Below are 20,481 nucleotides of genomic sequence, written 5' to 3' on the forward strand. Positions count from 1 at the left end.
CACAGGAGACGGGGGTTCGCTTCCTGCGTCGGGGAGATTCCCTGGAGGAGGGCGTGGCAACTCGCTCCAGTATTCTTGCCTGGGATATCCCACGGACAGAGGAGCCTGGCAGGCTATAGCCCATGAGGTCGCAGAGTTGGACGCGACTGAGCACAGCACACACAATGTAATATACTTATTACATTAGCTAAGGTATTTTGTGAGCCAGAAGCTCAGGAGAAACAGTTTAGTTCTAAGGACAAAACCACAAAACCGTACCGCAGGCTCGAAACAGTGAAACATAAAGCAGCATTTATTTTTCAAAAGCAACTGACACGCCCAGCACTGGGCTAGGGTCCGCCCAGTCCTTATTAAATATGGCAGCGAGCAAGGCCGACCTACTGCGGCTGCGCGCACGGAAACTCCGCCCTGCACCGCCTTCGCCTCGGCTCTCCCCGCCCTGCTGACTCCCGGGCGGGGATCACCTCCTCCCCACCTCAGCCGAGGTGTGGGGAGAGTGCTGGCTGGGGCGCGCACGCGCAGACGGCGGCCGTGCTTGGCAGATCTTTGCGAGGCGCCTGTCACATGAGCCGCGGGCCCGCTCCGCTCCCCCTCCTCCTGGCTGGGCTGTGAATGAAGCTCTGCCGGCTACGTGGGGCGCTAGCTCAACTTAGTGTCCCGGACGCCAGAGCCGACTGAGCGCTCGGCCCGCCGGCGGCGGACACGGGCTCCGTCGCTCCGGATCTCGGCGACAGGTAAAGACAAATGGGCTGTCTCTACCGCAGCAGGTCTTAGGCGGGCCGCTGGTCCCCGGCCCACCCCCCGAGAACCCCCTGGGCGCTGAGACACAGGGGAGGCGCTCCCCCGCTGCCTCGGCCCCCGGAGATGGGGGTTCCCTGTGCCTGGCCGCCACCGCCTGGCACTCGGAGGAGTTAGAACGGCCAGTTCTAGCCAGTGCAGGGCGGCATCTTCCAGGGAGCCCAGCCCTATTCTCCGAGCCAGGGTCCCTGCGCTGTCCCAGCGAAGTTTCCTCGCGGAGCCGCGCCAAGCCCGCCCAGCTTTTGAATGGGGGAGGGAGGTTAGCTGCAGGCGTCCCCTTTCCACGATTGGGGCAGGGTGGCTTTGGCTGGTAAAACCCCGTCGAGGCCCCGTTCTTATCCATCCTGCTCTGGGCTGGCAGATTTGTGTGGGTCGTAACGAAGAGGAGTCCAAGCTCTCGGAAAAGTAGTTGCTTCGTTTTCCTCTTCCCACTTAACGCGGGGAGCTGGTTCTCTCCTGACTTTACAGGCTTGCGCTCGAGCGCCTTCTCCTCAAGGGGAAAACTTTTTACCTTCACGTTGATGTGCGTGTACCTTATTAATATTTCAGAGCAAATCACGTTCCGGGAGTGCCAAGTGAAGTTGTACGTGTGCCATATGATAACGTCAGTGTAAGCTACCCTGAATAAGTGAGGGAAATCCAGAAGTGTGAAGTATGAAAAGCCAGTAAGAATCTGCTTTATGTACACTTCATAGATTTATTAGCAGCTGCCCAGGTTTGACTTCGGAGATGTTAAATTCTCCTGGTCCCATGAGGCGCGTATCAGTACTGCATGCTAAATAAGAGGAGAAAAAAAAGGCAAACCAAAACAAACTGCTCTAGGTTCCAGATAAGTCATCGAAGCAATTTTCCTGGTGATTCCATCCTGGGACTTTGTGAGTTCCTAGTTTCTTGGACTTCGCAAGCCTTTCCTTAGCCAAAGCATTGTCTTTTCTCTATTGGCTTCTTGGGGTTAGTGTGCACATTCACACTTTCGTCCTTAAAAAAAGTCATTTCCATGAATAAGAGGGCTTCCCTGGTGGCTCAGACGGTGAGGAATCTGCCTGCAATGTAGGAGACCTGGGTTCAATCCCTGGGTCGGAGAGATCCCCTGGAGAAGGAAATGGCTACCCACTGCAGTAGTCTTGCCTGGAGAATCCCATGGACAGAGGAGCCTGGCGGACTACAGTCCATGGGGTCGCAAAGTGTCAGACACGGTTGAGCTACTAAGCATACAACCATGCATGAATAATAATAGACGAAATGAGATTGGTAACTTGATATTTTTTTTTATCTAGTTGATAGGTACCTGAGCGTTTATGTTACTCATTCCTCTTATGTATATATTTGAGCTTTTCTGTTAAAACCTTGGCTAACTATCTATTAAGTAAAACTCAAATCTAAAACAACGGCAAAAAACATCATTTAAAAAAGGCCAAAATGATGGCTGTCAAGTTCGTGTTAGTCTTTAGTGTGTCTGCTGTCAGCACTTTGACTTAGAGGGTGGAAGTGTTGCTTGTATGAAAGCTATGGAAATCGCAATCTACTTTGAAGTTCCCCGGGTCAAAAAGGTGAGGACTGTTTCTTAGAAAAAGCAGATCGGCTTGTATACTACATAAGGAAGACCACTCTAATACTTAAGAACCTGTTTAAATGAACAAGCAAAGTGTTTAATATAGTCATCTTCTAAATCAAACAAAGTAGTCAGACCTTTCATATTTTTCTCCCATTCCTAGTGCCTTTCATATCCTTTCAAGCAGTACTGTCCAAAGACTGAATTTGACATTTTAAAAATAGAAATTATGTGAATTAATTTGGTTTTACTTAAATTAATGTTCTCTTTTTACATTTTTCTTTTCCTTTGGTTCTTTTCCTTCCTGATTATAAAAGCAATCTAAGCTCCTACAGGACATTGGCAAAATGTGAGAAAATATAATGAAGTGGAGAGGAAGCACCACGACCTTGAGGGCATGGCTCTTATACAAGATCCATTTTAAAACTTTAGTCACAAAATTTGCTCTCCTTTCTATGAAAAAATTTAATGTAGGGTTGGGCATTTTGAGGGTTGGGGAGGGCATTGGATATTATGCTGTTCTTCATTCCCCAAAATGTGGAACTTAGAGGTTGCGTCAAGAGACACTTAATGGTTATCTCATCCAACCACCCATCCTTTGAGATTCTGAAACCTATGTACTGAAGATCCAGTGATTCATGCAGAATTGGACAACACTCAAGGGCAATATTAACTGACTCTAGATTTCCCCATTCTTTTTTCAGTGATACCTTGCTGCTTAGGTGGAAATACGACACTTGACTGTCTCTGCTTATGCAAAGAGAGGTCCAGAGAGGGACAGGAGATAATTTTCAAGGATTTGAATGTTTTTCATTTAGGTATTCGTTTTCTTGTTGACATTTTCAGGTCCCAGCTTGAGCATTCTGCAGAAAACAAGACGATACAGCTGCTGTTCTCTCCACATCCCAGTCGAGTCTCCCTACAAAACTGGGGGGTCTGGGAAACTCTGAGCTTGCTGACCTCAGCGTGGGAGAGAATAGAATCAAGATGGCCACGTGGCAGGGTAAGAAGTTAGTACTTACTCCTCCAACTGGTTTTTCCTCCTTCTCTATCCTCTACCACAACCCAAACCCCCAAGCCAGAGGCAGGCAGCCAGGCAGCTGTTTCTTTAATTTAACTGCTTGTCTTCGCCAGGACAAAGCTTTTTAGTTCAAAAGGACTTGCTGCTAGCTAGTTCCGATTATTTTCAAGTAGGAGTGAAGGGGTGTGTGTGGAGAGTAGGAGTAGCAGGAAAATGTAGTGCCAGGAGCATTTTCAAAAAACTGCCTTCTTTTGAACATGTGCTCATGGGGGTTATAGGTCAGGAGATGGCGGGTATTTTTTTTCATATTTCAGTTTGTTTCTGGCAAATTTCCATCATAAGGTTCTCAAAGGTGGGGGAGACAGATGTTAGCACCTCTCTGGCTTTCTCTTCCCAATAAAGTCTTTAAAGGCTATTCAATGTTATATGTTAATATTAATGCCTGTTCTAATACAATGGAATGACTTGAGAGCAAAGCTTAATGCTATCTTGCCTGATAGAGCACATCTCTTGTGAACCTGTGATTTCTTATCACATAAGTAACTTTCTTTTTATTTTTGATGGGTTTTGAAGAGTATCAGAATCTCCAGGGATGCATGGGATTTTTATGTTTATCATAAGGGAGTATGAGTTTAAGAAATGATAGACAAACACTACGTAAATTGGTCTGTGACCCAAAAAAGGTTAAGAACCACTTAGATGGAGTAGAATGAAGGGAGCTCAAATGTCTATAAATATTCAACAGGTAGGTTTGTTGGTGGTCTGATGTTTCTTTTAAAACTGTCACCTGTTGGTTATGGCTGTAACAAGTATCTTTGATATGCTAGGGTTGTCACTTTAAAGATACTTGTTGAAATGAGATTCAGCCTATATGCCTGGTTTGACTCACCCAATGGGCATTTATCAGGCGAAGTTTGGATATTCTTGTTTAAATTCTGAGACATTCTTTAATTCAACAAGTAGAATATAGAAATGAGTAAGATGCAGAACCCTAGAGGGTTCCTTGTCTTATTGAGGAGACAAACTATATAAGCAAATAGTTGTGTCGGGTTGAATAAGTGTTATAATAGAGATGCAAAATGTGATGGATGCTCAGAGAAAAGCATGATGAACTGTGGGTTTTGAGCTGGCCTAAAAAAAATGAAAAATGAGTGGGAGTTTGCCAGATGGGCAAATGAGGGAATTGCATTCTGGGCAGACAGAGAAGCACTGTTTGGGAACTTCCAAGTTGCTCTGTTGGCCTCATGTGAGATGTGTGGGCCACGACCTCGGATGAAGCAGGAAAGGTAGTCAGAGGCCAGATGATAAAGAACCTTGTATGTCCTAGGAAGGATTTCACACTTTATCCCGAAGACAAAGATTCTAAACAGGAAAGTAACATCATCAGGTTTTGTTTTAGAAAGATTACTTTGGCAGCATTATTGAGGTAGGGTTGGAGCTGGAGAGAATGGAAACCAAGAACCAGTTGGGACGTTTCTGGTATAGTGGCTTAGGGAAGAGTTGGTAAGGGTCTGAGAAGAAGGAGGGGCAGCAAGGATAGAGAGAATGAGATGAATTCTGTGAACATTCTGTAATTGGATGTGGGAGGAACCGAGCCTGGGTTGACACCCAGTTTTGGGTGCCTGGGGCCAGTGGTGCCATTCATTGAGACGGGGACCATGAAAGGAAGTGACAGGGGTGTGGGGGTGGTGGGAAGTTAGTGTACTGCGTTTGGTTTGGCTTGTTTTGTTTGAGATACTGTGAGATGTCAGGTCAGTGTTTAAAAGACAGTGCTAAAAGTATGGAATTAAGAGTTTGTGCAGGTGGGGAGCTAAAGTTGTGTTCCTGAGTGCATGCTAAATCGCTGTAGTTGTGTCTGACTCTTTGTGACCCTATGGACTGTAGCCCGCCAGACTCCTCTGTCCATTGGGATTCTCCAGGTAAGAAAACTGGAGTGGGTTGCCATTTCCTTCTCCAGGGGATCTTCCCCACCCAGGGATCAAACCTGTGTCTCTTGCATTGGGGGTGGGTTCTTTATCACTAGTGCCACCTGAGAAGCCCTAGAGTTTGTACAGGTGGGGAGCTAAAGTTTTGTTCCTAATGATGCATAAAAAGTGTGTGTTTTCTTTCTGTTTAATGGAAATGTCATTAGTAAGTTAATGATTTATAATAAAAACACTTTAATGGATAACAGTTCTTAATAAAAATGTCATAATTTCTTAATAAGTAATATATTTTGCTATCTCAGGCCCTGAAATTTGATCTGCTTAAAATCACATTGGAGGAAAACAGCTTTTCTAGCATTAATGAGGAGGGGGAGTATTCCACAGAAGTAACTGCAACTCATTCCTTGCTTTGTTCAGCCTCTGAAGTGACAAGCTTAGTACAGTGATAGTTTGGGTGGCAGTATGGTAGAATAGTTATAAGTGTGGGTCTAGGTTCAACTGTGTTGGTTGTATCACTTGGTAGCTGTGAGACCTTGGGCAAGTCCCTTAATCTCTCTGTGTCTCATTTTTCTCTTTTGTAAAATGGGGATAACAATAGAACTCAACCTTGTAAGGTTGATTTGACGATTAAGTTAATAATAAACAAAACACTGGGAACATAGTAAGTGCCATAAAATTTTGTGCCACTGGTTTTAGTAGTAAGCCATTTAGAATATTGTCTGTCATACAATAAGTGCTCAGTAAAATTTAGCAATGGGCTTCCCAGGTGGCTCAGTGGTAAAAAATCTGCCTGCCGAGAAAGATAAATACCATCTGATCTCATTTATACATGGAATCTAAAGAAGAAAAAAGCAGCTCACAGATTCAGACAATGGATTGGTGATTGCCAAGGATGTGGGGTGGGGTTGGGCAAAATGTGTAAAGGAAGTCAAAAGGTATAAACTTCCAGTTATAGAATAAGTAAGTTATAGGAATGTAATGTATAGCATGGTGCTTCTAGTTAATAATACTCTAGTGTATATTTGAAAGTTGCCAAGATAATTGATCTTAAAAGTTTCCATCACAGTAAGAAAATCTGTAACTGTGTATGGTGATAAAGGTAAACTAGACTCGTGGTGATTGTTTAAATATACATGCAAATACTGAATCAATATGTTATATCTCAATAAAAACATAAATAAAAAAAACCCAGAAGAATCCACTTGGCAGTACAGGAGCTACAGGTGGCAAGGATTCAATCCCTGGGTTGGGAAGATCCCTTGGAGGAGGAAATGGCAAAACCCACTTCAGTATTCTTGCCTGGAGAATCCCAATGGACAGAGGAGCCTGGTGGGCTGCAGTCAGAGTTTGCAAAAGTCAGACACAACTGAGCGACTGAGCATGCACACACAAAATTCAGCAATAGCTGTTATTGTTACTAGTACTCCTATTAGTATTACTACTACTGCTTCTACTACTGTCATTATTATTTGCTATATTCTGGAATGGACCTGGGACCCCATTCTGTGGAGGGAATTTCGGGTTGTCCTTGGAAGGCCTGTCCCACAGTAGTCTATTTGGGTCTTTTTTTTTTTTTTAATTTATTTTTTATTTGGAGGATAATTGCTTTACAATGTGTTAGTTTCTGCTGTACAACAAAATGAATCAGCCATATGTACACATATATCCCTTCCCTCTTTTGTTTGGGTCTCTGTGTAGAGGTTTAGATCTGAAGAGATCCTTAGAAAACGTCTAGCCCAACCCCTAGAGGTTTAGTGACATGCCTGTGGTCAAATAGGTTAGCAGTAGTGACAGAACTAAAACTCAGGTCTCCTGATTCACTATTCCAATTTTTTTTATTGACTCTTGGAGCAGGGCATGTGTGGTTCTGTCCTCAGCTCAAGGAAGCTCTGAGTCAGTTTCTGCATCTGCAAGAGGAACTCTTCAGAGCTGGAGGAAGCCAAGTGTCGTTAGTCTCTCAGGTCAATGCTGTCTAGTTCCTCCATGGAGAACTGGATCAGAATTCCCATACCTCTTAAACATGGCCAACGTTGTTATTTTGACTTTGTTTGATGGAGTTCTCTAATACGTTTCCTGGCCATTTTAAACAGAGTTTACTGAGCATAATTTAATATTTTTGATAACTCAGGGTCATCATTAATAACATCGGTTTTATTGGCCTGCTGCTACTGCTAAGTCACTTCAGTCATGTCCGACTCTGTGTGGCCTAATGGTCAAGAAAATATTGAAGAGAATACTAGCCAAATTGGGGTGGGATGGAGGTGGAGACTTGTGTTGTCAGGTGCCATTTATTTATGCAATTAACATCCAGCGCCCTTTGTGTACCAGGCACTATGTAGAGCCCTGGAGACGGCAGTGGTCAGGACACACAGGAACGGGCTCCGATGTCACAGAACTTACTGACGAGGATAAAAGTAGCACTTCAAGTTTATGAAATGGTTTATTTAACAAACATGCTGGAGAAACTTGGAAAAATTACACCAATGTAAATTTAGAAGGATTAAAATAGTGTTTCTTAATAAAAGAGGGGGGTGCATTGGAAGTGCCTTTTAAAAATATTCCTGCTCAGTTCTCATCCCCTCAAATTGTGATTAAGTCTTAAGACCTGAGCATTTAAAGAAGTGCTGTAAGCAATTCTGATGTGTAGTCCTGTTTGGGAACTGCTGCATTAAAGAATTAAAAGTTTAAAAAATGATAAAGGAACTCAAAAAATATAGGAGAATACTCACATAATTTTGGGGTAGGGAAGCTATTTGTATGCATAATATGAAAGGTAGACTAATGAAGAAAAAGTTTAATATAATCAACTATATGAAAATTTAAAATTTCTACACAAAACTATGAGAGAACTTGAAAACAATTGCAAAAAGACTCATTATCGGTAATATATAGACTCACAGCTTAATAAGAAAAATACAAATATTTTACTAGAAAAATGTGCAGAGGATGGGAATAGGAAAATACATAAGCAGAAATCCAGATGGCCAATAAATGAAAAAATGTTCTGTCTCAGTAGTAGTCAAAGAAAGGGGGAATCAAAATGGCATACCATTTTCTCCAATATAATTTGCAGTCATTAAAAAGAAATGACAAAATGCAGCTTTGGCAAGGACATAAGCAAGTAGGCATTCACGTACACTTCTGGTGGCAATGTCAATTTGGCAATATTTGTCACAAGCTTTAAAAAACATGTTTATCTTTTCACCCAGCAATTCCTTTTCTTGGGTTCATCCTAAGGAAATAATGAAGGATGTGCAGAAAGATGTATCAATAAGTATATTGATTGTAGCATTTTCTAGTGGGGAAAATTGATAACACTTGCATTCTGATGCATTGATACAGTGGAATACTATAGTTACTAAAATGGTAATGTGGATTAATTATACTTATTAAGATAGAAGTGGGTTCACAATATGGTGTTAAATGGTGGGGGTGGGAAGCACATCCCAAATTATCAGCAGTTAAAAGTGTGGTCTCTGGGCTTAGAGCTAGATGGAAATCCCAGCTTTATGAGCTGCATGGTTTTGGGAAGTTACTTACGTTGTGTCCAACTCTTTGTGACCCCATGGACTATACAGTCCATGGAATTCTCCAGGCCAGAATGCTGGAGTGGATAGCTGTTCCCTTCTCCAAGGGATCTTCCCAACTCAGAGATCGAACCCAGGTCTCCCACATGGCAGGAGGATTCTTTAATGTCTGAGTCACCAGGGAAGCCCATCCTCAACTTCCACATTAGTTAAAAGAGGGGTAAGATAGAAGTGAACCTAACAGTTCCCAACCTGTACGTCCATTAGGATCACCTGGGGATCTTTAAAGCCCACCCAAGCCCAAGCCTCACCCAGACCTTAGGAATGAGATCCAGTGCTCAGGGATTGAGGCCCACCAGGTGACTCCAGTGTGCAGAGGACTTTGGAAACTGCTGAGCGAATCTGTAGGGTGGTTGCAAGGATTACATCAGAAAATGATGAGAGTAAAGTGAGTCAGAAAGAGAAAAACAAATATCATATTAACACATATATGTAGAATCTAGAAAAGTGGTATAAATGAATTTTTATTTGTAAAGCAGAAATAGAGACACAGACATAGAGAACAAACTTATAGATACCAAGGGTGGAAGGCTTGGGTGAATGGATTGGGCGATTGGGATTGACATATAGAAACTATTGATACTATGTGTAAAATGGATAACTAATGAGAAACTGGTATAGCACAGGGAACTACACTCAGTGCTCTGTGGTGACCTAAATGGAAAGGAAATACAAAAAAGAGGGAATATACATATACATATAACTGATACACTTTGCTGTACAGTAGAGACTAGCACAACATTGTAAAGCAACTATACTACAATTTTTTTTTTTTTAAAAAAAGAGTCCAGTAAAAAGGGAGAAAAAAAGAAGATCACAGTGCCTGGCATATGGTAAGTACTCAAAACATGGTAACTATTATTAGTAACTGTTACTTTTTATTATTAATAGTATCCCATATTAATATATGTGTCACATCCATATATGTTTCATACAAAGAAAAGTCTAAGGGGATAGACACCAAAGTATTTTTTAAAATGCGGTTGACTTTCTTTTTGCTTATTTGTATCTTTTAATTTTTCTGTATATAACATAGATTCCTTGTTAATTTTTACAAGTATAATTTCTGAAGGAACTATCAGATATATGTACACAACTTTATGTACTAAGGTATTTATAAATGGTGACAAACTAACTTAGGGGAATGTTAGTAAATTACAACAGGTCCACAGAGTAAAATATCAGGCTATTAAAAATCAAGACCAACACCAGAGAAAATCTTCATGGTATAATGGAAGAGTATGGGATTATTCTTTTTCTGTCTTTTCAATGTAACTGGGAGTTTATGTATATCTCTGTGTGTTTACATCTGTATACCTATGAATGTGATGATAAATACAGAATGGATGGAAATGATCCAAAGTTGTTGAACTGGCTGTCCCCAGGTAGTAGGATGCATTTATATTTTTTCCCTTTTGTACTTGTATTTTCCACATTTTATATAATAAATATGTATTTCTATTAAATCAGAAAACAAGTTATTTGGAAATGAGGTATAAAAAAGCAGTGCGTCCAACAAGGAAAGAAGTGAATTGTGTGGGCTTCTAGACAGCTGTTTCAGCCTTTCTGTGCCCTCGACCTCCAAATAAAAAACAAAACACACTAAATCCCTGAGGGTTTTGTTAGAGCAGTTTTTTTTAATATTAATTCTTCCTTAAGTGTTCTTGTAATTTTTGGCTGTCTCTCCTATTGACTCCAAAAAAACTCTTTTGAGAGTGAGATTGGGGACAGGAAAAGTGTGCAAAAATGGGGAAATTACACTTAATCTAGTGTGGGAGTTACATAATAAGGTGAAGTGGCAAAATATGTCCGGGTAAGCATGAAAATAAAACAGATGCAGTGAGAAACTGTTCTGTTGGCTTCAGATCTGAGGGAAGTAAATTTCAACCTTGCAGTTTTTTTTTTTTTTTTTTTTTTTTTTTTAGCACATCACAGTGCATTTGTAAACATTCTGGTGATTTAGCTAACACTTGGGCGCCAAGGGGAGCATCACAAAACAGTCAGTGAATTGATCACAGAGTTTCAGTGTGAAATCTCGATGGCTGTGTGGCTTGATGATTGGATCACCATCACCTAGGAAAAGCCATCTGGTCCTGTTCTGTTGACCAAAACTTTAGTATGTGTGTGACTCTCAAATAAAAGGGATGGTGTTAGCACAGGAGTAAAAAACCGAGTCTTCACTTCCCTCCTTTTTTCTCTGGTGCAGTGTCTCAGCTATGGCAGGTACAGGAAATGAGTTCTTCGTCTCTCTGCATTATTGCCCTGCCACAACTCCTCAGTGGGGCAGAATGGGATGAGGTATGGATTAAGATGAAAAACACTGAGTAGGGGGTAACCAAAAACAGACTTTCAGAAAATTTTTCTCTCAGAGCCAGCTATTCCTTCCCAAGCGTCCAGTGTGGAAGGAACATGGGCCTTGGAATCCGGTACACCTGCATTTGAACCCATTTCTGCCAGTTGGTAACCAGAGTTCCCTAAGCTCCAAAAGCCTCAGTTATGTCCTCTGGGGTCAAGTGTAGTCTCTGGAGACAGACTCCCTGGGTTTGTATCCTGGCTCTGTTGCTGCTAGTTATAGGCATTACTTCATTTCTTTGGGCCTCACCCTCTTCTGTAAAATGGGGTTAATAATAATCATACTTCAAAGGGTATATTGCATCACTCTGTACTATTTATAATTACATGTGAATCTACAAATTATGTTTTTATCTCAATATAAAATTTTAATTAAAGAGAATGGGAAGAAAGACTTTCTCCTCCATAACAATAATAGTGTTCACACTCAAGGAATTATCACCTATACAATAATTTTATGTAGTTTATAGCCTATAATTATATTTTTTTTCAGTTATCCTAAAGTATCTTTTATAGCATTTTTGAGGAGGCATTTGGTATCCAATCAAGGGACAAGTATTTGATTATCTGTCCCTTTTGTTCCTGTTTCTTTGTTTCATTGCGATACATTGACAGTTTTGAAGAAGCCAGGACAGTTGTCGTATAAAAAACATTCCTCAGTTTGGCTTTGTGTGATTGTTTTCCTGAGATTAGATTTGAGTTCTGTGTTTTTGGCAAGAAATTTACATAGGTGATGCTGTGTACGTCCACTGCATTACATTTTGGGTGAAGACACGTAATGTCAGTTTACCCTGTTATTGGTGATGCTAAAGTAATCATTTATTAAGGAGGTGTCTGCCATATCTCTTCATTGCTGAGGTTCTGTTTTTTATAGGTAATTAATAAAAAATATCTGTGGCATGGTACTTTTAAGACCTTATGAATATCCTGTTTCCCAAATCATTCCTCCAACAGTTTTAGCATTAATTGGCAATCTTTACTCGAATTTCTGAAAAGCAATAATTTTTCTAATTTTCTCATCCCTCATTTTTTTTAAACTGGTATTCATCTATAAGGAAGTGCTCCTCCATATTTTATTTTTTATTTAACTACAGTTGATTTACAGTATTATGTTAGTTTCAGGTGTATAGCTTCAGATTCTTTTCCATAATAGGTTATTATAAGATACTGAATATAGTTCCTTGTGCTATATGGTAAATCCTTATTGTTTATTTTATTTATAGTAATGTGTATCTATTAATCCCATACTCCTAGTTTGTGCCTCCCCTTCTTTGGTAACCATAAGTTTGTTTTCTCTGTCCGTGAGTCTGTTTCTCTTTTGTAAATAAGTTGATTTGTATTATATCTTTAGATTCCATATGTAAGTGATATCATATAGTATTTGTCTTTGGTTGACTTATTTCATTTAATATGATAGTCTCTAGATCCATCTATGTTGCTGAAAATGTCTTTATTCTTTTTTATGGCTGAGTAACACTCGATTGTATATATTTACCATATCTTCTTTATCCATTCATTTGTCAATGGACATTTAGGTTGCTTCCATGTCTTGGCTGTTGTAAATAGTGCTGCAGTGAACATTGAGGTGCATGTATTTTTTCAAATTCGTTTTCACATTTTTCATATATATGCCCAGGAGTGGGATTGCTGGATCATATGGTAGTTCTATTTTTAGTTTCTTAAGACACCTCCAGACTGTTTTCGATAGTGGCTGCACCAATTTACATTCCCACCAACAGTGTGGGGCTCCCACAGTTTTTAAGAGAAACAAATTGCATCCCAAAGACAAATGCTCATTTTTTTACTCCCGGGAAGTTTCTTTTTTAATTGTGGTAAAATACACATAAAAATTGCCAGTTTAGCTATTTTAAAGTACACAATTTAGTGACATTTGGTACATTCACAGTGTTGTGAGTACTCTTTAGTTCCAGGACATTTTCATGACATTTCCAAAAGGAAATCCCCTACCCATTAAAAAATAATAATCATGTTGTCCTTTTCTATTATCATATCCTTTTGCATAGAATAGTGTTTCCCTCACACAGTTGTAGGTGACAGTGAGAATCACCAAAATGCCTGGCCTGTCATGGCTATTTTCATTGTATTATAATTGTGACAGAAAGAAAAAAATCACTATGCTCTTACAGGGATGTTTTTCAACTGGAAAGAATCTTCTGTTTCCAGAATCTCATCTTGCACAGGAAGAAACTGAGGCCCAAGGAGACTCATTCTGGTCATACAGCTGTCACATGGGGCACAGAGCCAGGATTAGGCCCCCAGCTTGATAATCAGTGCCAATCTGTGTGCCTGTTTAGCCCTACTGCATTACACTGCTACCACTTCCGCAGGCTTGCCTATTTTATAATTTTCTGCTAAATGTTTGTCTTTTCCTACTGTTGCTTTCTCTGCTTTATTGCTGTTTTGAAAAGTTTGTTTTTTTTCCTCCCCAAAGAATTGCTTTGTCATGGAGGCTTCCAGGATGTGTTTTTTTCTTCCTGTGCTTCTGTTAGCATTTTTGAAATAAACTATAGGTTCCTTAGGTTTTAACCAGAATTGTGATTCAAAGCTTCCTGTTTCATATAACACTGTTCTGTGTGTGGCGGGGCAAGGGGAGGGAGGCCCAGAAAATTTCACTATGGGTGGCAACAAATATCAGATTTTTCTTCTTCCCATCTTCTATTTTTTAAAAAATTAATTTATTTTAGTTTTGGCTGTGTTGGGTCATTGCTGCACACAGGCTTTCTCTAGTTGCGGAGAGCAAGAGCTACTCTCTATTTGCTGTGCATGGGCCTCTCATTGCAGTGGCTTCTCTCGTTGCAGAGCAGGGGCTCTAGGCGTGTAGGCTCAGTAGTTGTGGTGCACAGGGTTAGCTGCTTTGTGGCATGTGGAATCTTCCTGGACCAGGGATCAAGCCCTTGTCCCCTGCGTTGGCAGGCAGATTCTTTACCATTGGACCACCAGGAAAGTCTACCTTCTGTTAACATGCAGGTATTTATAGACCTGTTGTCAGACCAAAGAAGCTGTTGAGGAGTGAATAGGGTGTGGTAACTCCCTAGTAATGGCATATCTTCATGCTTTTCAACCCAATACCATTCAGGTGTGAGGTAGCATTTTATTGTATTTATTTAGGATTTCTGCCCTTATTACTTCCATGAAGAGCGTCACAGAATCCACTGCCCTCCCTTGGCCTGGCCTGACCTATGTGCGGCCATCTGTGACTAAGCACTGAATATTCCCAGGTTGAAATCATGATCTTTCCTATTTAACTTGAGAGTGATGAGAGGCAGATGAACAAGGGAATGGACACTATCCAAATGCCAAACTCTGCCAACGGCTTCTTTTCCTTGGGTTCTGGACCCTGGTAACTAATAGTAATAATAGAACTTCTTATATTCGCTATACTGCTTGATCCACTATCTGCCCAGATATTAAAGCCAAAAGTTTGTATGGCATCACATGGTCCTTGCCATTCCCCACATACAGTCTGGTCTTGATGGCCTAAAGCATTTCAGTAGGTCACATTCCTGGCAAATGTCTACTTATCTTTCAATCATTAGCTCAGAGGTCATCTCTTTTCTGTAGCCCTTCCTGAAACTCTGCCTATCCTCTGGTAAAATTCGCTTCTTTGTGTATTTCCCCTCTATATTGTATATCCCTTGAGGGCATTGACTGTTTTTGTTCAGTACTTTTGTTTTCGTGTCTTCCGTATGCCAGACATTGTGTTGGGTGGGTGCTGGGAATATAGTAGTGGCCACAAAAGTCATGATTCTTGTCCTTCTAAGCCTTGAAGTCATGTGGGAAAGTTGGAATGCAAACAAATAAATGCACAAATGTTTCATTATAAAGTGTCGTGAGTGCTATAACATCCTCTGAAAAAGAATAATAAACGAGACATAATTTTTTGGGAGGAAAGATCTGGGGAAAAGTGACAGGTTTGGCTGAGGCTGAAAGATAAGCAGGAATTATCCAAGCGAAGAGTTGGGGGAAGGGCATCCCAGGCAGAGGAAACAAAGTGGAAATCCCTGAGGTGGAAAGAACCTGGATTCTTCCCTAGCACAGCCCAGTGGGGCTGTACCATAGTGAAGAAGGTACAAAGGGGCATGGGATGAAATTGGAAGGAAGGGGGACTTCCCTAGTGGTCCAGTGGTTAGGACTCGGCACTTCCACTGCAGGGGGCACAGGTTCAATCCCTGGTTGGAGAAGTAATATCCTACATGACAAGCAGTGCAGCCAAAAAAAGAAAAAAGGAAAAAAGAAGAAATTGGAAGGGTGAGCAGAGGACTGGTCACTGGTCACACAGGGTTTCATAGGCCATGTAACCAAGTATCCTAAGTGCAGTGTGGAGGCTTTGCAGATAGATTGGACAGAGCAGGGTATCAGCGAAGGAGAGGGGAGTGTCTCTCACTTTTTAAAAAAATTAATTTTAATTTTGGAAGATAATTACTTTACAATATTGTGATGGTTTTTGCCATACGTTGATATGAATCAGCCACGGGTATATATGTGTCCCCCCATCCTGAACCCCCTTCCAGCTCCCTCCCCACCCCATCCTTCTGGGTTGTCCCAGAGTACCAGCTTGAGTGACCTGCTTTGTGCATCAAACTTGCACTGGTCATCTATTTTACATATGGTAATATACATGTTTCAATGCTGTTCTCTGAAATCATCCCACCCTCGCCTTCTCCCACTGAGTCCAAAAGTCTGTTCTTTACATCTGTGTCTCTTTTGCTGCCTTGCATATAGGATCGTCGTTACTGTCTTTCTAAATTCCATATATATATACATTAATATATAGTGTTTGTGTTTCTCTTTCTAACTTACTTCACTCTGTATAATAGGCTCCAGTTTCATCCACCTCATTAGAACTGACTCAAATGTGTTCCTTTTTATAGCTGAGTAATATTCCACTGTGTATATATACCACAACTTCCTTACCCATTTGTCTGCTGAAGTACATCTGGGTTGCTGCTTCCATGTCCTAGCTATTGTAAACAGTGCGGCAGTGAACATTGGGGGTACACGTGTCTCTTTCAATTCAGGTTTCCTTGGTGTGTATGCCCAGCAGTGGAATTGCTGGATCATATGGCAGTTCTATTCCCAGTTTTTTAAGGAATCTCCACACTGTTCTCCATAGTGAATGTACCAGTTTGCATTCCTACCAACAGTGTAAGAGGGTTCCCTTTTCTCCACATCGTCTCCAGCATTTATTCTTTGTAGACTTTTTAATGAGATGATGCCTCATTGTGGTTTCGATTTGCATTTCTATGATAATGAGTGATGTTGAGCATCTTTTCATGTGTTGATTAGCCATCTGTATGTCTTCTTTGGAGAAATATCTGTTTAGTTCTTTTGCCCACTTTTTGATTGGGTTGTTAGTTTTTATGGTATTGAGCTGTATGAACTGCTTGTATATTTTGGAGATTAATTCTTTGTCAGTTGTTTCGTTTGCTATTATTTTCTCCCATTCTGAAGGCTGCCTTTTCACCTTGCTTATAGTTTCCTTCATCATGCAAAAGCTTTTAAGTTTGATTAGGTCCCATTTGTTTATTTTTGTTTTTATTTCCATTACTCTGGGAGGTGGGTCATAGAGGACCTTGCTGTGATTTATGTCAAAGAGTGTTCTGCCTGTGTTTTCCTCTAAGAGTTTTATAGTTTCTGTTCTTACATTTAGGTCTTTAATCCATTTTGAGTTTATTTTTGTGTATGGTGTTAGAAAGTGTTCTAGTTTCTTCCTTTTACAGGTGGTTGACCAGTTTTCCCAGGACCACTTGTTAAAGAGATTGTCTTTTCTCCATTGTATATTTTTGCCTCCTTTGTCAAAGATAAGGTGTCCATAGGTGTGTGGATTTATCTCTGGGCTTTCTATTTTGTTCCATTGATCTATATTTCTGTCTTTGTGCCAGTACCATACTGTCTTGGTGACTGTAGCTTTGTAGTATAGTCTGAAGTTAGGCAGGTTGATTCCTCCAGTTCCCTTCTTCTTTCTCAAGATTGCTTTGGCTGTTTGGGGTCTTTTGTGTTTCCATACAAATTGTGAAATTATTTGTTCTAGTTCTGTGAAAAATATCATTGGTAGTTTGATATGGATTGCATTAAATCTATAGATTGCTTTGGGTAGTAGTATACTCATTTTCACTCTATTGATTCTTCCAATCCAAGAACATGGTATATTTCTCAATCTGTTTGTGTCATCTTTGATTTCTTTCATCAGTGTTTTATAGTTTTCTGTATACAGAAAGTATTTTATTCTTTTTGTTGCAGTGGTGAATGGGATTGTTTCCTTAATTTCTCTTTCTGATTTTTCATTGTTAGTGTATAGGAATGCAAGAGATTTCTGTGTGTTAATTTTATATCCTGCAACTTTACTATATTCATTGATTAGCACTAGTAATTTTCTGGTGGCATCCTTAGGGTTGTCTATGTAGAGGATCATGTCATCTGCAAACAGTGAGAATTTTACTTTTTCTTTTCCAGTCTGTATTTCTTTTTCTTATCTGCAGTGGCTCGGATTTCCAAAACTATGTTGAATAGTAGTGGTGAGTGATACCCTTGTTTTTTGTTCCAGATTTTAGAGGCAATGCTTTCAGTTTTTTGCCATTGAGCATAATGTTTGCTGTGGGTTTGTCCTATATGGCTTTTATTATGTTGAGGTAAGTTCCTTTCATGCCTACTTTCTGGAGAGTTTTTATCATAAATGGGTGTTGAATTTTGTCACTTTTGCATACCAGCTGTCTAGCAGCGAGTGCCTGCCACATACTATGTGTTCACTGAGGCTTTGTTTAATGAGTAATATTTGCCTGGCCTTCCTACCAGGATTTCCATGAATATTAAAGTAGGTAAAATATGCTAAAGTGCTTTGCAAAATGTAGAATGTTAAACAAGTGTTATTCTATTAGATGTGATTCACTGGATTCTATGCAGTGATGCTTACAGATATTCACTACCATTGGTGTGGGGGGGAGGGAAACAAATTTTAAACTAATGAAATGTCAACCAGATCATTCCAAGCCATGAATACATTAATGTACTCACTTCTTACATATTCAAAGTGTGCCTCTATTACCAATGCCTTTAACTAATTATGGGTGAGTGTAAACCACCTTGTATCACACCATTATGTAGCACTCCTGGTGTTAGAGATAATTATGTTGTCAGAAGCAGTATAGGTTTCTCTTCTATACTGAATTCTCTCAATAAAATCTCTGAGCATAAAGAATTCATTATTGAAGAGCTGGATAAATTGTGAAGAGTAGCACCCTGTGAATTTGCATTTGGATGGGGCAAGGCTAATCACAGTAGGGTGTGGCTGCCACTAGCCATGGCATCTAGTTTTCTTGACTGTTAAACATGTAACAAAATCATCAATGCGCTGCTATTTTTGTGTCAAATATCTGGTTCCTTATTTGAATTACAGGAACTTCAGACCAGGTGATTGACTTTCTTAAAGCCCACCCTTTGTGCAATGTTGGTGGGAGTATAAATTGTTGGAGCCCATTTGGAGGGCAGCTTGAATGTTCTTATCAAAATGTAAACTATGTGTCCCTTTTGTCCCAGTGACTCTAGTCTAAAAAGAAACTGCACAAAAGCCACTTGTTACCTGGATGTTAGGTGCCTCATTATTGCCATTTATTCACTATTGATAAATGTTCATCATGAGAGACAGGTTACATTAATAATGGTGTATTCATTAAAAAGAGTGAAGATGGCCAAGATAGATTTTAAGTGAGAAAAGAAAGGTCCAGAATGGTATTGTATGATCCCATCTGTACAGCAGAACGAAGTGGGGAGGTATAGGTTAGATAGATCTGAGTTTGTATGCATAAGTAATTTACATATACATAGACATCTTCTGAAAGTGATGCTCATGAAAGTTATCAGTTCTTTTAGATTAGGAATGGCTAGCTGCAAGCTGTCATTTTCACTTGACACTTTTCTATATTGCTTGACTTGTTTACAACAAGCTATACTGCCTTTTAATAATAGTCACTAGATTCTTTTCTTGACACTGTTATACGAATAAATGAAAGATGTAACAGTGGTTGAGGTGAGAGGTCAGGTCTGAAGCACAGGAGGCAGTCTGGACAAATCAAAGGCCTTTGAAAGCTACCAGGGTATTGTCATGACCAGGAGGCTTGGGGGATGAGGTGGGGTGGGTGTGACTTTGTTAAAACTTAATACTAAGAAAATGAGATAAAATTAGATGAAAATCATGATTTTGTTAGGTTTTCTAGATGAAGCAATTTTAATTATGTCATTAGTTTTGATACATGGATATTTATTACCTAAGTTGCATAATAATTGTATTCTAGGTCACAGTTAAACAATTAAGTGTCTGAATAAATATCTGTTGTTCTTGTTCCCCTTGTTTAAATATTGTAAGTGAATATTACACTACATTTCTTAAGCTTTTTTGCTTAAGGATGGAGGAGGAATGCCAGTATAGTCTTATGTTTGAGGCAGAGAAGATTTAAGTTATCTGTATTTTCATAATAAAGTTATGATTAAGTTAAATCTTCAAATGCTTCAGGCTCATTTTCAGCCCACTCTCTCCTCACAAAAGAAGGCAAAAACCTGAGCTTCCAGAAGTAAAAGTTACTCCCAGTTGAATGTCTTCTTGATTTGGTATCATGAATAGTTCCCTCACCCAGTTGTGTGTACGTGGAGACAAGAGTCATTATCCAGTCTTGGCTGAACCTGGTTCTTTAGTATTTGGAATTTTAGCCAGGAGATGAATGGTAAAAGACTTAAAAATGGATTAAGAAGCAAGACAGGTTTTACTGTAGGATGTATAATTGTATGTCTGTGTAATTGGGCAGGTGGCAGAGGCTGGAGGGATGGAAAGAAGTGTGAGAAAGAAGAAAGGCTAAGGACTTTCAGGCTGAAGATGGGCGTAGAAAGACTGGAATCATAGAGAGTGCCACTTTTGAGAGATGTTTCTGGTTCTAGAAACCATAGAGCATGAGGAGCTGCCTGTACTGTGGCTTTATGTTGAGCCTGAACCCAGACCTGGAAGTTATGCTTAGAGAATAGACAGGAAGATTTTTGTCATTGCTGATGATCAGAGAAGCTGTTAGAAATGTCCCCAGCTTGGACTAGGCATAAAGGAGGGGAAAACTGGGAGAAAAAACAGACATCCTAGAAAGACAGGCAGGTGGGAAGGAGATACTGGAATTGCAGAGGATTAGTTAGGAGACTGTTGCAGTGTGAGGGCCTGGATATAAGATGTTAATTTGGGAGAATTAAAGG

At 40.2% G+C, this 20,481-nt stretch overlaps 1 protein-coding gene across 3 annotated transcripts in view; it reads left to right on the plus strand.

The window, feature by feature from the left end:
• The first annotated feature begins 377 nt into the window (after positions 1-377).
• CLCN5 (chloride voltage-gated channel 5) overlaps positions 378-20,481 on the plus strand; it is a 193,894-nt gene continuing 173,790 nt past the window's right edge. The window contains exons 1-2 of one of the 3 annotated variants that reach the window (XM_055564633.1): positions 378-734; positions 3,197-3,353. In XM_055564633.1, coding sequence (XP_055420608.1) covers positions 3,338-3,353 — 16 coding nt within the window. In that variant the 5' untranslated portion in view covers positions 378-734; positions 3,197-3,337. Of the gene's footprint in view, positions 735-3,196; positions 3,354-6,910; positions 9,272-9,667; positions 9,717-20,481 lie in introns of those variants that run through there. The other 2 variants (XM_055564641.1, XM_055564634.1) reach the window with 2 other exon arrangements.

The sequence above is a fragment of the Bubalus kerabau genome, chromosome X (genome assembly GCF_029407905.1).
Source record: "Bubalus kerabau isolate K-KA32 ecotype Philippines breed swamp buffalo chromosome X, PCC_UOA_SB_1v2, whole genome shotgun sequence".
Lineage (NCBI taxonomy): Eukaryota > Metazoa > Chordata > Mammalia > Artiodactyla > Bovidae > Bubalus > Bubalus kerabau.